Genomic DNA, 17,783 nt, shown 5'->3' with positions numbered 1-17,783 from the left:
GATATTTTTCCAAGGATGTTGCTAACCTGAGGGTGTGTCACAGTCAACAAAAGCCAGCAAGCACCTCCAAGTGGCTTCAATCTGTTGCAAACACTGTCTGGCAAAATCTCCCCCATAAATAACAGATGCAAGCACAAGGAAGTCTCTTGTGTTAAGATTTAATAATAATAATAATAATAGCAACATTTCAAAAACAATGAGTGCATTGTACACAAGATCTGGTATTCAGTGCTTTTTGTTGACCATTTGCACTGCAACTGTCAGTGTACTGAAGACCTGGGGAGTGGTAAGTGGATAAAAAACCCAGCAGGGACATTTCTCCAAGGAGGGCAGGCAGGAGGGGGCAGCAGGACATTCAGAATCGAACAAACGTGGCATCAATCTGCCGGACAGTCGGGAGGGCCAGCATGATTTTGCGCCGGTACTGAGGATCCTTCTGCAAGGGGTTTCGCTCCAGATAGACAGTTTCCAAGTTCTTCGCTCCTTTCAGCTCGTCCAGGTCGCTCCAGCTCTCCACGAGGTTATCGTTCATCTGCAGAGCACACACAGGCACGCTCACCCAAACAGACACTCCCAAGTTACACCTGCTTAGCAGGAGCCCAGCCACATCAACGCTGCTCAGGATTATAACACCCAGGGGCAAAAGTGCTGTACAGTCTTCATGGGCATATAAGACGACCCTGCCTACATGATCCTTCTCCCCCTGTAACCTCTGAGACGCGCTGTCCTGTCTCACACCCCAGCCCTCACTGTTTCCAGCTTCCCCACAAGAGTCAAATGCTTCACCCTTCAGCCATCATAACCAGCCCGAGCAGTACGCTGGGAAAGGCCCAGTAAGGCAGTGGGACAGTGTCTTTATACAGTGTCACAGCCCATATGCTGTTCATTTAAGGGTTGGAAATCTTTACATCAAGACTTTCTTCCCCTGTGACATCTACCTTTACTTTCACAACTTTCCACAAAACATTAAAAATAGGTGCCAAGCTGATGTGAAAAGTGACATCGCTCCCTCCAGAAAACTGCTTCTGCACTCTAGAGAAAGCGCCAAGCACTGTGATTCAGCCTCTCCTGCCAGCGCAGGAGTGCAAAGGAATCCCTGTGCAAGGGGATGAATGCTCCCACTGCTGGGCAAGGAAGCAAAGTACACAAGGTGGCCCAGTGCCGTCAGCCACCCTTTGCTTTTGGATACAGAGGCAGCAACGCCACCCTTAAAAAAAACAATGGATTGGTTCTGGCCCCCCTCAACAACTGCTCCTCCTTGCATCAGGCACCCACTGGAAACTGGAAACTCCAAAGAAAACCTGCTAGCTCTTCCATTCTGCTACAGCTCACCACAGCGTTACTCCACGCAACTCCCTTGGCCATCAGATGTCCCAGTCCCTCCACTGGGGAAAGCGCTACAAGATTCCCACAGCATCTAGGATGTGAAATTCTGCCTCCTTAAGGTGTTAAAGGACTTTGTTATGTGGCTTCAACAATACAGGCAGTGAAAAAAATATACATCAGCAGATGCAACACTCATTCACATCAGAAAAAAAAATCTGCCCAGCTCCTTATCAAAAAGTACCGTTTTTAAAAAACAGTGTTAAAGTGGGAAAAAAAGCCAGGAGGGCATTTTCTGGGTTCAGCTAACAGATCCTGTCCAGTGCTCTGCTTTGACAAAGGACTCTTTAAACACACTAGTGTTTTTGCAAAGAAGTCCAATGAGGTTAGGATCACCCCTTTATTTCTATAATCACACAAGTGGAAACAGCTGTGCAAGGCCCTCTATCAGCAGAGCAACAGCAGAGAGGGACGAGAGGAAACTGCAAAGGATCACAACAGGTCCCACACCAGCCACGCTGCACCGGCTCATTTTTACCACCCAGAAGATGCCCCCATTAAACGGGCTTCTCAGCTCCTGTTATTTAACGAGTTCATTATGGAATAGGCCTGGCCAGATAATAACACTATCTGCCTGCAAGCTACACTGCAAGATGAGGAAAATGGTCCAAGCAGGCTCGACTCCAGGATCTAGCTTGGTTTCATTTGCAGCTGCTTCCCACTCCTTTTATCCCAAGAGTTTAAATAACCGAACTCCAAATGACGGATATTAAGCAGCACAGCTCTTATTCTCAGCCTTGACATGCAGAAACTCTACAAGAGCTAAAGCCCCTGGCAACCCATGAACACCTGCTGCTTTTTCCCCCCAAACGTGAGCAGATTTGTACACACCTCCCTCCCACGTGGCAGGGCACTGATGGTTCAGGAGGGCGTATCGCTGCATTTTTCCTGACCAGACTTAGAAATAGCAAAGGGTTTACCTATTTAGGGTGCCAGAAAGAAAGAGAAGCAACCCTAAGCAGTTATCTGCTTCATAGGAATGAAAGTAAGCCAGTAGATGGCTTCCTTTTCTCCATGTCTAACAACACGAACATAGCGACTCTGCCCTGAGCAGATTCTGTGTTCCAGTGCAGTGGTGAGATATCAGCTTCCCTCATTACATTGTCACGCTCACTTAAAGAAAGACGAGATCTGCAAAAATAGGACACAGCAGGGCTGTTTCATAACTATCACGAGCATGAAGGCTTATTTTCTAGGCAGAGACAGCTTTGTTAACACTAAGCAGAGCCCTGCAAAAAAAAAAAAATTAAGCTCAGCTCTTTCCCTTGGGGAAACTGTCATACTCTATGCATACAGACCATCAAGATCTTAAAGCTGGTCACCAGAACAAGAGTTTACTCCAAGCCATTCCAGCACACCACCCTCCCCTGCTCTCCATCAGAAGGGTTTCTTTCACTGGTATACAGGTATTTCAGGGAACAGCTCCAGTCAGCACTTACCCAAAACTCCTGCAGCTCTGTTAGGTGATTGATATTTTCAATCTTCTTGATTCTGTTGGATGCAATGTCCAGCATTGTGAGTTTGTTCTAGACAAGCAAACACAAGAACATTAGACTGGACTTTGTTTCATCTTCCCTGTCCCGCTTTTTTCAGGCCCAGAGCTGGAAACTGTCAGAAGCAAAGACACATTATTGCCAGCTGCTTACACACAGCACAAGAGCTCTCACTGCCTAAATATAGCGAGGAAGACCGTTTTTCATTAAGTGGGGTTACTGACCTCCCAGAAGCCATGTGACAAAAATGAAAGCAATTACTGGCTGGATGGCAACTGCCAGCCAAGGGCTCTCAAAAAGTGAGCTTTCCTAAGAGTAGATTAAGAAGAGGAATCCATTAAAAATCAGGTTGTAAGTGTCCTCTCAAGCAGCAGAGTTGCACAAGCTTTTTGCAGCAGGAAACTACACAGTTTTAGGAAAAAGTTTTTTTCTGTCTTGCACACAGCCAAGTTCCAGATTGTTTCTGCTCACTAACAATGTCATCTACTGCTGGGTGAGGAAGAAAACACTACAGGCTTCTGTGACACCAGCCCTGTCCAGAAATGTATACTAACATGAAGGCAAGCCATGTGCCACACTTGTCTCCTACTCCAGCTCCAGTTGTTGTCCTATTGAAAAGGTTATCTACCAAGCCCTGTCTGGTAGGCTGTGGCAGGGACAGCCAGCTGTGGCCATCAGTCTTCCCATTGCTGAGAATCAGCCAGGCTGCTGCGTTAACTGCGTCTTGTGCTTCACCCCCCAGGTCATGCAAACAATTCTACTCCAGAAGATGTGGAGGAGTTTCACCCACGCAATATATTTTAACTCAAGATCTTCGCAGTCTTTTCAAAAGACTCAGGACCCCACATGTAACTGGGGAAGCTGAGGAACAACGGTTTCCAGAAAAGCACTAACGGGAGCAGCTTAGGGCAACAACTCCGTCACACAGTCAGCAAGAACCTGCTCACATTGTTCTCCAGTCCCTCGATGACTTCGATGCCGTTGTGGCTGAGGTACAACTCACGCAAATTCACCAAGCTCTGCAGCCCCTCAATCTTGGTCAGACGGTTATTCTGAAAGCAGAACAGTGGTTTAAGTCTACTCTAAACAAACCAAAGCCCAAGTGTGTTACTGGAGAAAAACCATTTCTCTGAAACATGGATGGGAAGCGGAACCAGTCTGCTTGGGTCCACACTGATCTTATGAGCTCAGCTTGTCTGATCTCTGTACCACCGACACTCAAGGAAGTTCCATGGGAGCCAAAGTTTGGAAGAATCAGACTCTGACCTTCCCATCAAAAGTTGTAGCTTGACAGTTTTCCACTTGGTGTGTTTGGAAACAACATGCCTATACATTAATAGCATTGATTGTATAGGTTTCTTAATGGAACGGGCAGAAGGGAAGTTACAGCACTTGAGTCCAAATACATTCTGTGATATGTAATTCTGTATGTCCTACAGAATAATGATGCATACAGGTACTACAAAACATAGCAAGCATGACTTTCCTACTGACAGTTATGAGAGATTTTAGAATGCACTAGTGTTGTCATATGGATGAGGAGACTCAATTACAGAAATCAGTTCAGTATCATTTATTCCAGTTTTTAAAAAGGAAGAAACTCTCCATAGCTCATTTAGGATGAATTTCATTTAGCACAGGCTTGTTCACATTTCACAGAATCACAGAATCGACTAGGCTGGAAAAGACCTCAGAGATCATCGAGTCCAACCCTTGGTCCAACTCCAGTCCGTTTATTAGATCATGGGACTAAGTGCCATGTCCAATCTCAGTTTAAAAACCTCCAGGGATGGCGAGTCCACCACCTCCCTGGGCAGCCATTCCAATGCCTGACCACTCTCTCTGCAAAGAATTTCTTTCTAATATCCAGCCTAAATTTCCCCTGGCAGAGTTGAAGCCCATGGCCCCTTGTCCTATTGCTGACTGCCTGGGAGAAGAGACCAATCCCCCCCTGGCTAGAACTGCCCTTCAGGTAGTTATAGAGAGTGATGAGGTCACCTCTGAGCCTCCTCTTCTCCAGACTAATCAAGCCCAGCTCCCTCAGCCTCTCCCCAGAGGTCCTGTGTTCAAGTCCCTTCACCAGTCCTGTTGCTCTTCTCTGGACCCGCTCCAGCACTTCAATGTCTTTCCTGAACTGAGGGGCCCAGAACTGAACACAATACTCCAGGTGTGGCCTCATCAATGCAGAGCACAGGGGAAGGATCACTGCCCTTGTCCTGCTGACCACACTGTTTTATTTCTTCCCTCTTCAGGAAGAAGGCAATGATACTGAGCCCACTGCCATTGTAACAACTTCCCTGGCATAACTCATTTGATGTTACTGTAGTATATTAGAAAACAACATTTCAGGAAGGAAATTTGGGATAACATTAATTTCCTGTTCTCTCTTCAACATTTGTTTTATCATTTTAACAGTGTCTGTCAATCTCCTTTAGTATGGAAGGATGAGAAAAGACAGCACAGACAGCATTACACTTTCTTCCCGTACAGGAGCTCGACTCAAACACTGAAGACCTGCTAATTCAGAAGAGCCTATAATGAATTACAAGGTGGTTCATGTAACCAAGGCTGTTCAAAACTCAACAGTACAAAGCAGAACCAGTACCTGTATGCTGAGCACAGTCAAGTTTGTCAGCGCATCCAAATTCTGGAGCTTGGTGATTTTATTCTTTCCAAGGAACAGACTGTCAAGATGAGCCAAGGTGTCGATGTTTTCAATTACCTGCAAAAGGATCACAGGAGACTCTGTTATTGCTGTGACGCAAAACTCCAACCTTTTTATAGCTGCACTCCTGAGAAACACAAGCCTGCTAACACCAGCACACAAAGTGCCCACAAGGTAGGGGCTCCCTTCTGACCCAAGGGCAGAACGAGCGCAGGACTCTGTGCAGTGACAGTGGCCCTGTGTGACAGCTGGCTTGTGGCAATCCCATTCACCAATTTTCAGCAAGGGTCACATCACTCTGTCCCGGCTGTTGCCTCCACAATCCAGAAGGCAAGAGCAGAGAATGAAAATGCTCAGGGAGCACTGAATACAACATTTCCTGGGCCATGAGGTATATCCAAGGCAGGAGATACTCATTTGTGAAGCAAGAAAAAGCATGTCACTAGTGAATGGCAAGAGAATCTGGGAGGAGAAAACATAATTTTTAAATTCTGTGACTACATAACACAGCCAGAGACAACCTATTCAGCTTCTCTGCACAACAGTTTCTCTGTCATAAGCAAGGTTAACTGTTTCATGGAGGTGTGTGTTAACATATTTAGCTATTGGCTATATATTCACGCTACTGGTAGAACACACAGACACTAATTTAAGTGATGTACATGTTTTAAATATACATGCAACTGGCAGAACATATAACGCTATACCAGTCTAGGTCCTGAGCTCAGTCTTCAGTGGCAGAAAATAAAGATTTCTGTGATGCATCAAGAACCATATTCTTTATTTACAAAGGAAGGGGCATCAGAAAGCATAAACAGAAGAGAGAAAAAAGGGAAAAAAATGGGAAAAGGGTGGGCTTAGAAAAGACTCCTGGAAACAGAAAGAAAGAAAACAATGCGGTTTTTGGGTTTTTTTGGTTTTGTTTTTTTCAGAGGAAAGTCTCTAAATTAAAAAAAGAGGTGCTGTTAAAAGAGACAAGAATTTTAAAAACAGACTTCAGCTCACAGAAGAACAGTTAATAAAGATAGAGATGATATAGATACACACACAGCTGTGAATTTGTGCTCAAGTACCTTGTGACATCTCACCTTTTCCACATCCTTCTTGCCTGGCAGAGTTTCAGAGACCAGCAGTGCTGGTGAGACAGTCCTAGCACCACTTAGATTACTCTGTGTGTGCGTGTGTGTATAAAGGAAGAGGAAGACGGACACAACCACACACAACATGAATTTATAGATACACTCTGGAAAGGAAAGAAGCTTCTCAATCTCCATCCCACAATTGCCAACAGATTCAGCATCAGCTCATATTTGGATTCACTCTTCTTTGAGCCTGTGGGACTTACCCCTGTTCTGACCTAGCAAGAAAATAATAGATTTGTTGCTCGTTGGCAGCTCCACTAGCCCTGAGGAGGAAATACATGTGACTCTAAGAATACGGAGAAGAAATAATCAGGGAAAAAAACCTACTTAAAGCTATAAAAAAGTCACGCTGAAGTGAGAGCATGAAATGGATGGACATGAGGGGAAAAAAAAAGCCCCACAAGAAATAAAGAAGTTCTTGCCTTATAGATGCCTCAGTCCAACTTTGGGAAAAAAGCATAAAAATGCATCATTTCAAGCATAGTTCTGCTTCCCCACCATTTGTAGAAAAGGAACAGAACTACAAGTGATTAGTAAGTCATGACAGACTCCAGGGTATGTGCAGCAAAAGGAGTAAGCCAGCATGACAGCAGAAGCTTTAACACACAGGAGGTGAGCACACGCGGCGTCCCGGAGCCCAGAACGCTGCCTGGACAGCGCGCACAGCGAGGGGTTCAGCACACCCCGACCTGCACAGCACACGGCTGGGCCGCCCTGCCGACAAAGCTACAAACAGAGCTCTGGCCGCCCCCAAATAACCAGATGTGTGTCTTTGTGCCTAGGCCAGGCACAGGTTACTCACTCCAGTAAAGCAACTCAAAGCACAGAGCAGTGCAGTTGGAAGAAGCCAGAACAGAATTAACAGACCAACAGGAAAAAAAGAAAAACATACTAAAAATGAAGTAATTTAAGAAGCTTGTGTTACCCATATAGTGATAACTCTGGGTTTTTTGGTTGTTCTGTTCTGATGATAAGCTCAGGCTGAACACTGAGAAAACACATGTAAAATAAATCTAACCTCATTGTTTAAATGATATTCTTTGGCTTGACAACATGACAAATGAACCGCCTAAGTATAAATTCAGAAATCTAGCTGGATTTTTTTTTGCACGAGGTAATGATGCTCAGCTACAGAATACAGAACAGTTTTGCTCAACCCAGCTTTTAAAATGTCAGGATCAGTGTGCTCAGCCTGTTACGTTTCCGAATAAAGGAAAGTGCATCCCTCTAAGGCGGGTTCCTCCAACCTACACAGACTCCAGGGTTCCTGATCATTCCTGATCTGGTCTGACTGATGTTCTCACACTTCAGATTTATTCCCCTAAGTAATTTCATTTCCAACGTAGAAATTCATTCAGATGGGAAAGAAGTCTGTCCAGTTTAGTTTTAGGAGCGTAATAAAATTTTTGCCGTTCATAAAAGCAGCAGCATTTCTGCTGTAAAAGGCTGTTTATAATAGCTGAAGCTTCCTCCTTTCTAGAAAAGAGAACTGTGCTTCCACAAGGCTTGAAATACAGAGGACCAACAGCTATTTTCCTACTTTGCTCTTTCAGCACAAGTAATTTTTCAGAGATCGTAAATGGGGAGGGCAAACTTAGGCAACATTCAGGTTGCAATGCACTCACCTGTAACAAGGATTTTCTAAAATGTATATGATTGGAAAAAGCCTCTAAAAAAAGTCAGAGTTTACTTTGCATGTTGCGGGTCTTTTGTGTCATCTTTCACCAGTTCTCTTAATAAACTGGGCAAAATGCAGAAAAGCATACCTAAAGGACAGCAGAGACTACCCAGAACTGCTTTCCTTTAAGTGGCATAGATTTTAAATGACATAAATTGAAGAGGTCACAAACTGCACAATAAAAAAAAAGTTATCAGCAGTACAGTATCAGTTTTTGAGGCATTTCAGGGCAAAGTCTCAAGAAAATATTTTTCCTGAGTGAGACTGACTGATGCAGCAGGTTATCAATTACATATACAAATCAAACTAGAACTAAATTTGCATTCAATAGGTTTTATCGACACAGTCCCTAGGAACGCAAAGAGAAAACAGCAATATCTACTTTTGATAGGCTTGGCTCTGTAGCAGGACAAAACCATCATCTGCAAAAGGCAACACACAGTGGATGCAGGAGTTCACTGAAGAGAGAAATGTCTAAAAAGTAATTTAGTAGCCAGGCACTACATGCATATACAATTAAAGGATCCAGCATGAACAGCAATAAGCAATTACACAGTAAATGGCTACAATGATTAAAACAAAATTGCAAGTAAAAGTCAATGAAGCACACTTCCAGAAAAGGCTAATCCCAAACCAGAGAGCAAAAAGCTCTCCAGCTAACATCTTGTAGAGCAAGCCTACCCGAATCCGATTGGATCCCAACTCTAACATCTGTAGCATCTGCAACTTGCTCAAATTCTCAATTTTGCTGATTTTGTTGTTGACAAGGAAGAGTTTTTTAAGTTGGATAAGCCGATCTAGTCCTTCAATGTGTCGCAGAACGTTAAAGGAGATGTCCAGGATCCTGAGGTAAAACAAAAGAAAAGGTCTCTTCAGTCCACCAGGCACGGATGATTCTGGAAAAGGCATTTGGAAATTGGTGGGGAACCTCGCTATCTGCAGAGATCAGCCACTCTGCTAGGCCTTGAAGCTAGAGTCATAAGTGCCATTTCTTCTTATCAGAAATGACAACAAATACAACTTTCAAAATCATTCTATGGCCTGTCAGGCGGGGAAAATAAAATGAAAAATCTGTTGCATGCAGAAGATAGCCATGGTGTTGGCCAGCCGTGGAGCCGTCGCTAGGGGAGAAAGGCAAACTTCAGTGCTGCACATTCCCTGGGAAAGGTACATGCCTACGAGACGTGACTGTGGGAAGCAGGTCAGTTCCTTCCTGCCTCAGTGGGAACCGTTTTGTAATGCATCTCTGCGAGCCATCACAGACAAGTGCCCAGTACTGGGAAGAGCCTCACTCCTTCCCTAACACCCTCCCAAAAAAGTCCTACTCTCACCTCAAATCTTATAATTTTTTGCAGGAATAAAAACCTGTTACATGGAGCTCCCACTGCCAAGAGCAAGGGGTGTCTGAGCGCTTCTGCATCTGCACGGAAGCTGCCTGTCGCTCTTGCTGCATTATACTGCACGCATTTCATTTCCAGCTGACTGTCCCAGTTTACAGCACAGGTTAAATACCAATGGAGAACAGACATCATCCTCCACAGACCACCCAAATGAATGATAAGAAAGGCCTAGGTGATAAATACCAGAGTAAGCAAAGCATGAGTAACTCAGTGAGCAGCAAACCACCCGCAACCTCATCCTGGTGATTCCCCTGGACTCACTCAAGTTCCACCAGAGACTCCAAATTTTCGATCTTCCGAATTTGATTGTCATAGAGATCCAGTTCCCGCAAGGTCTGCAATTGCTCCAGGTTCTCAATGCGTTTAATCAAATTCTGACGGAGACATAGAGTCTAATAGTTGGGGAAAAGTTTAAAAACAAAGAGGAAAATGGATATGAATGACAGCACATCATGCCTTTTGCTTTGGGTTTTTTTCCCCGTTAAGTTTTTCTTTGTTTGTTTTAAATAGAATCTTGCCTTGTTTTATTCCAACTCTACAGAAGGAAGTCTTTTTACCACAAAGATGGTCAGACACTAGAACAGCAAGCCAGAGAAGCTACGTAATCTCCATGCTTGGAAATACTCATGAGCTTGACTGCAGGCGGCCTCAAGCAACATGCTCTAACTGGACCTGCTTTGCGCAGGGGTTTACTGGAGACCTCCAGAGGTCCTTTCCAATCGACGTTATTCTCTGTCAAGCCTGCTGTGCAAGTACAGAATGTATCTCTTAGGATAAGCCCTGATGTGTTGTCTCTCATCCACTTCCAAAACCAACTTGTAAAGCTGCAAGACTTTTATTACCCCTTGACCAATGGTCAATACTGCCTACTTCAGTTAAACATGAAGTGACCTTGTTAAAATCTCCATTAAAAAAGACTCTTACAGGTCAGACATGCACAATCTCCTGCTCCAAGGAGGCATTCTCTGCTCCTTGGGACTGTTACCTTCACTTTCTTGAGCACCTCAAATCCTTCAATCTTCCCAATTCGAAAATGATTCAAGTCAACATCCTGAAAGAGAAATGGAGAGACTCAGTAGTTGTTTCAAGACATTTTTCGAAGACCAACCTGGTACTTTGTTCTAAGTAGAATTATAGTCTTATAAAATGCGTAGTTCCTTAAAACTTCTCTTCAAAGAGCTTGTGAAAATCACATTTGGTATACGATTTTATCACCACAGGCGAATCACGTGACCCAAGCTTGCTTGCCGCAAACACAATATCTGTGAAAAGGCAACAGCCCTTCCCTGACTCTGAGCATTGTTTCACCACAATCAGAAAACTGTTGCAGTAAATTCTGAATTTACCAAGACAGACAAATTCTGACGTCCAGTATGAATTCAGTGTTGTACAAAATTCTCTTAGCTACTTTGCTAGGGCTTTACTGGAACACACTATGCTATTTCCAGTTCCAGGCCTCAGGTGAACAGGAACCACTGAGAGTTCAAATAATCTGGTGGTTTCATGAACATTAATTCTGCACTGGCAATCACCTGATGTACTTCACATCTGTGCCATCCAGCCCCAGATGTTCCAGTTTTGTGGGTCAGGCAATCAAAGAGAAATAAAGCACTTGACCACCCAAGCTCAAAAACTCTCCAGCTACCAGGCTCTGAGGCTGCTGATGTCAAGGCACGAGGCTGGTTAAGCAGCCACACCAATTACAAATCACAGGTCTGACAGCAGCCATTGGTTCTGTTCATATCTTTATATTCTACAAAAGCTGACAGCCCGTATATAATGCTTGCAGCATAGCCCCACTTTCAGTGTCTCGAGGCTTAACTGGAATTTCTAAATTAGTAACAAAACATATCAAGAATAAAACACATCTATTCCTCATCTAAAGGCTCTCAATCAATTGCAGGTAGGATCATAGTAGCCAGCACCTTTAGAACGATCAGATCTTTAACCAGGTTTCAATGCTTGCCTTTGCCCACCTTTTCTCGCTGCTGTATAAAGCCTATAAGGACAAAAACCTGGCTTTACCTCAGCTTCTGGGTCCAGGCTAATAGTCTCCATGTCCACCGGCGTCTCTGCATCTCCTGCAGGAGAAGCAAATACATTATAAACTTCTGCTACCTGACAGCGAATGGCACGATTACAGCGGCTGACACCCAGAGAGACAATATGGGGGAAAAACATGAGACACACAGTTCAGATAGCTTGCTGCTTTAAAAATACACTTCAGCTACTTAGCTTTCATCACGACAAGTTGTGAAAAAAAGCGTTCTTAACAACAGAATTCCGTGCCTAGTTGCAAATGACAGAAAGAACAGCCCCATCCCCAGCCTGCCTGTGTTGCGCTGACTAATGCTGGCTTAAGACTGCTCTGGGTAGGATTCCTTTTCCTTACACTCAGGGCCATGATCCCTCCACAGACACACCACCCAAAGTGTCTGCTCCTCCAACAACCTAAACCAACGTTGCCAGGTGGGAATCTAAACTGTCTAGGGGTAGCATCAGCAATGACTAAGCACCTCAGCAATCCCACCCTTCAGTTTTTCGTTCATAAACACTGGCACTTTCTGTCAATGTTGTGCGCACTGCTGTCTGGATCTCCCTTCTTTGGTTTGACTGAACTCACCAATACGCTAAAAACATTGTTTATCACACTGCATACATTTTCTTGGGAAATGCCTTTATACTCTGGAAGACAGCCCAACATTTGCTGTGCTTCTGTCACAGCACATGAGGGAGTGAAGCTTACTGGATAAATTCACGCTGAATAATTCATACTCAACTCCCATTTGTTGAAGGATGGTGTGCTGGTTGCATCAATTGCCACAGAAAGTCTAATTCAACTTGCAAGACAGACATTCAACATGCAAACTCTATCTCATGTGAGTAGCTTCTGAATGTACTACCAAAAAATACCCAAGGAACTTCAATTAGTTAAATCCCAAAGGCTTTGCATTAAATCCTGCAAGCTTATGCTGTTAACCCAGAAGAAATGACTATTTTTGTAGCCCAGCACAGTCACAACATGCTTATAAATGCCAAATATCCCCTACGATTAGTGTTTTTCCTACTGATGCTTGGCATTGTAAGCAGTACTGCAAGAGCAGACAGCACAAGCACTGCAGTTTTTAATACTGCCATCAAACTCCAAGGTTTTTATAGCTACACACACCATCGTTGACCTTGCTGTATTTGGGCTGCTGCTCTAACTGCACAGACTCATGGACGTTAAGACTGAAAAGCAATCCTCTGTCCCTCATCTTTTAATATTCCTTATAGCATTAATTAGCCACAAGCATACATTTTATTTTTGGGGGTGTGAAATGAGCTGTTGGCTTGGTGACATTGCACAACGGTATAGAAATGCCACCAAAACCGACAGGCACACATGTACCTGTCAGTATTTTAGCAGTGGGCAATACTTGAATACTCTTATTTTTCTTCCAGATCAGGAGCTATGCGCTTCAGCACAGCAGTGTGATACCCTACTCTGCTGCTATCAAGGCTGCATCTCTTTGACCTATTTTAGAGGCCAAAGTGCTGCCAACGCAAAGCGCTCCAGGCCAAACAAGCACCCTAGCTGAATTTAACAGCCAACAGGAACGCAGCCCAAGTTTGGAACAACAGTTATTCGAGATAATCACATTAAAACCCCAAACTGTTGCCCTTGTATTAAGTTGTACTGGCAGTAAGTTAGTGCTCATGGGAAAGGAACTTCTCCTTTTGAGACTTTAAAGTTGTCCAACAGTAAAGTCAGTCATGCACTTAGTAAAAAAAAAAATAAATAAAAATCTTCAAACAAAGATGTTTAAGTCAAAAAAATCCTTGTTTGGCTGGCAGGTTTCTCTATGCGGTCACAGCACCCATGACAGACCATTTATACATATTAGTTTTCGGTAATGTGTTAAATACTCCGGGGTCTGTCAAAGGGTAGCTCAGAGTGAGAGACCTTCATCAATACAAGAACATCAACATCCCCTCCTCGTATTTTTGCCAGTGATCGAGTGAGCAGTCCTGGCAGAGCCAGTGTGGGGAAAAGGCACACGAGTCCAAAGGCGCAAACCCAAATCACACAGGGTAGGTGTACTGAATTAACAGAAATAAAAGTAATTTAAAACTGAACACAGAGGCACTAGCATTTATGTGATAAAGCCAAATCTCATAAAGTTTAAGTACTCCGTATACAACACTCTCAATACAGCAGTCTGAGACACGCTGATAAATCAGTACTGGCATGAAAATGTTAAAGTATATTTTCTCTCAAGGAAAATAAACAAAAATTGCCCTAGCAAATTTACAGGCCTATGAATTGTCAACCATTGTTTTATTTACAAACTAAGCGGACATAAACCATCCTAAACTGACACTTTTACAATCACTTTACAAACAGAACTGCAGTTTCACTTGCACACATGTATGCAAACAGCACTTCAGTTCACAACTTTTAATGCAGTGGGTTTCTCAAGGGGAAAACACATTGTGCTCTGGCAGTGAAGTCACTTCAGTGATTTTTTGTGTAGCCCATGCCTATCAGCTACACAGTTTTGCAGATGAAGGAAAAAATACGACATTCAGGAAACCCAAATTCCACAGTACAGAACAGGAATTACAGTTACTTAAGCTCACAGTACTACACGCACTTCAAGCAACTAGAAACCTAATTACACTTTTTAACTGCATATGCATGAAAAATAGACTAAATAACTAAGCTGTAAGCTTTCTAAACAGAAGCGCTATTCCTCAGAGAATTAGCTAAACGATGAATTTGAAATTTCAGCAGCTTGAGCTCTATTTACATCTTTCCTGAGAAAAAAAAAAATGGTGGAAAACTCTTCATTTGCCTTTCAGCTGAGAAACTCAAAAGCTGGCTGTGGAAATGAACTCAAATGTTCCAAAAGTATTCCTCTGATTGGTTTTCTGAATCCTAATGGTTTGGAAGAAGAAAATGTAATGATACAGACATGACATTAAATAGCATCCAATGTAATTCAGCCACCAAATCTGGATGTGTTTTTCTTGCTTTCATCAGAATAAAAGGGTGTCACTTGAAGTATTTTCCGTAATGTTAAAAGTTCCCAGGGGAACAACATACAAAATATAACCTCAAACACACAAACTATGTCAGCCAAATGAACACCCACTGCTACAGGGACACAAAGGCAAACTGAGTGACAACACGTGTGGATCACATGGCCTTGGGCTTGAGACACATGGTTGGTGAGGTGTGTGTTCATACTTCTGCAGACATCACTGCAGTAGCTTTTAATTAATATATAGGCTTGGGTTTTTATGCTCAACAATGAATTATTCCTAGATGGAGTTCATTTATAGTCAGAAGATGAGATTTTAAATTCTCACAATTATTTACTAGTTTGGCAAATATTTTCACAAATTCTAATTAAGCAGATGCACAGCCACAACGGATTAAAATTTGCTGCAGAAAATTTGCTGTATTAGTTCACTTCTATTTCCAGACAAGTAATAATCACATGAACATCTCTACCCAAAAGATGTCAGTACACCTCAGATTAGTTAGTGAGCACCAGAAGCCCAGATCACATACAGCTATCCGCTTCGACAAATTCTAAGCAAACCCCTCCACCTGACATGCACAGGCTTAAAAACCACCGTCAACATTTCTACCCAATGTTCTAAAACAAACAGTAAAAATAAGAGCAAAAATGTAAAGTCAAGAGGATCCAAACAGATACAGTTTTGATATATCTTAGAATTTTTAAATAAAAAAAAATAAAATTGAAAGCTTTCTTCAGTCTATCTAGAAATAGTTGTCTTTGCTTTCCAATGTAATCTGGCAACACTTTAGGTAAAAAACTACATACACTAAAGCAGCATTCTGAAGAGCTGTTTGTGTTTATTTCTAATTAATATTTCCAGCATCTTTCCACAGAAAGTCACTGCTTTTCCACACACACAAAAAGTATCAATAAAGGTGTCTTGCATTTCGATGTTAATTATTTCAAAGAGAAATGTGGAGGGATAAATAAGAAAAAAACCAAAGGTCTAATATCAGCAGATCCACAAAAAGAAGGCAGCTTTATTTTAGCAATGATAACACTATCACTTATTTATTTTTAAATAAGATTGCTCGAGAGCTGATTCACATTGCTCACTACCACAGATACAAGCATCACGTAGCCACAAGAAACACAAAGGAGAAACACACATATGCCAACGTGGTGAGACGAGACTTCCTAACGCGATCACCGAGGCTGGGAAGGTACCTGCGGCGTTCTCACCATTCTGCTCGTCTCGCAGGCTCTGCTGACTGAGATCTGTTACTAAGCGAATCGCTTGCTTCTTCGCTTCTTCATCTCCTGATTCCTCCGATTCAATCCGCTTATCAACTGCATAAGAGACATAATAGCAGAATTAGGCTATTTTCAGCAGTAGGGTGGGGGGAAGAAGTAGCAAGCAGACATAATAACCAGGATTCACATATAGCACTATGCAGTTAGTAAAAATCCTAAGTTAGCTAAATTAAAGGTTTAGTCTTAAATAAAAGGCCTCTTACCCCTTGTTTCTACTTTGATTTTGGATGCACTTTTTCCTCCCATCACATCTTCCTAAAATCAACAATCTGGGAAGAAGACTGGAGGAAAAAGGAAATTTCTTAGATCAATGAAGTGCAATTCCAAAGATTACGGAGATGGAATTAGAACTATTACATTTTAAAAGCTTTCAGAAAAAAAAAAAAAAAAAAAAATCGGTATCATGTACAATAGTACCAATGACACAAAGAAGTGAAGGCATTATTAAAAAAAAAAAAAAAGAAATCCCTGCAGATAAAAACAATCGTCTCCCCAGCACAACCTGTGAGTTCCCTTCAGGGTTTCCCCAGCCACAACTCCAGTGGCCATCCCGACCCTGGGGACCTGAAGCTCCTCACTGGTCCTCGGCCCCCCTTTAGCATTTGCTCCGATTGCACGGGTCGCTGAGGGAAAGCAATGCCATGCCAAGGGATTTCTTTCTCATCATCTTTACTTTCTGCCTCGCCGTGATCTCCACAAACCCACTTCTTTCACCTCTCACGCGTGAAGTCCCCGGGGAGGGTGAAGACATCACGCCATGGCCCAGTAACACCCCCAGCTCCCCCGGCCAGGGCTCCGCTTCCCCCGGGGGGACACCCGGGGGCTGCGCGGCCGCGGATGGCCCACAAAGCCGGCAGTCGCCCCACCGACCGCTGGTGCGCGAGCGGCGGTTCTCGAGCGGAGAGACGAGCCGTCCCGACCCATCCAGCGGCCGTGCCGGCTCCCGGTGGACGCTCACCATCCATCATCTCCTGCGGCCCCTCTCCGCTCCCCGCCGCCATATTGCTTCTCTTCCCACCAGCCACTTCCGGAAACGGCCTCAGCTGTCGTCTCAGCTAATCAGAGCCCACAGCTGGTGACACGGCCCAGCCAATCACACCTACAGGTTCTGCGCCAAGGGGGTGGGGCAGCACCCTGGCGACTCGCACGCATGCGCAGCGGCGTCAGCCTTGCGGCCTTCTGGGAGCTGTAGTTCCCTGCGGCGGGGCGGGAACCGCTGTGGTGCCGGGCGCTGCTGCAGCGGTGGGGAACCTGTTGCCTTCCCGCCAGCGCCTCGCGGCTGAGGCGTTACGAGTTGCTTCTGGCCTCGTCTTTCCTCCTACAAATTCCTCGGAGAATACCCGTCATCCTGCTGAGGGGCGTCCCACCTGCAGCCCTCACCTCCGGAGAGGGGCACCTGGGGCACACCGGCTGGGGCCGGCGGCTCGAAGCAGGTACCGTGTGTAGTGGCGGCCGAAGGAGGAGCGGCAGATTCTCTTGACTTCAGATCGGTTTTACCGCCTCCCGCGCTGGCGTCCCATTGGCTTCCCTCCGTGCCGCTCTCCCGCTGCCTTCGCTTATTGGGCAAGCGGCTGCTGAGTCCCGCCTCCTACTTCCTCGCGCCAGCCGGCTGTATGGTGACCGCCCTGAGGAGCGGCCGCGGCGGGGCCGGGACTGGTGGGGCCGTACCGGGCAGGGCTGGGCTGGGCTGGGCTGG

At 44.4% G+C, this 17,783-nt stretch overlaps 1 protein-coding gene across 5 annotated transcripts; it reads right to left on the bottom strand.

The window, feature by feature from the left end:
- Nucleotides 1-142: 142 nt before the first annotated feature.
- PPP1R7 (protein phosphatase 1 regulatory subunit 7) lies at nt 143-17,123 on the bottom strand. Of its 5 annotated transcripts, none has more exons than XM_080349789.1 (11): nt 17,046-17,112; nt 16,291-16,368; nt 16,001-16,123; nt 11,787-11,842; nt 10,747-10,812; nt 10,023-10,153; nt 9,043-9,205; nt 5,482-5,598; nt 3,824-3,928; nt 2,823-2,909; nt 143-532 (listed from the first exon to the last, which is right to left on the bottom strand). In XM_080349789.1, the coding sequence occupies exons 2-11, from the start codon at nt 16,331-16,333 to the stop codon at nt 356-358; spliced, it is 1,068 nt and encodes a 355-aa protein (XP_080205915.1). In that variant the 5' UTR covers nt 16,334-16,368; nt 17,046-17,112; the 3' UTR covers nt 143-355. The 5 variants fall into 5 exon arrangements, with proteins under 5 accessions (XP_080205915.1, XP_080205918.1, XP_080205917.1 ...); XM_080349792.1 differs by having other exon boundaries at nt 16,016-16,123; XM_080349791.1 differs by lacking the exon at nt 16,291-16,368 and having other exon boundaries at nt 17,046-17,123.
- Between the last annotated feature and the right edge of the window lie 660 nt (nt 17,124-17,783).

This window comes from Nesoenas mayeri (assembly GCF_963082525.1).
Source record: "Nesoenas mayeri genome assembly, chromosome: 9".
Classification (NCBI taxonomy): Eukaryota; Metazoa; Chordata; class Aves; order Columbiformes; family Columbidae; genus Nesoenas; species Nesoenas mayeri.
The sequence above is the reverse complement of the archived record's forward strand: the minus strand, read 5'-3'. Positions and strand labels throughout refer to the sequence as shown.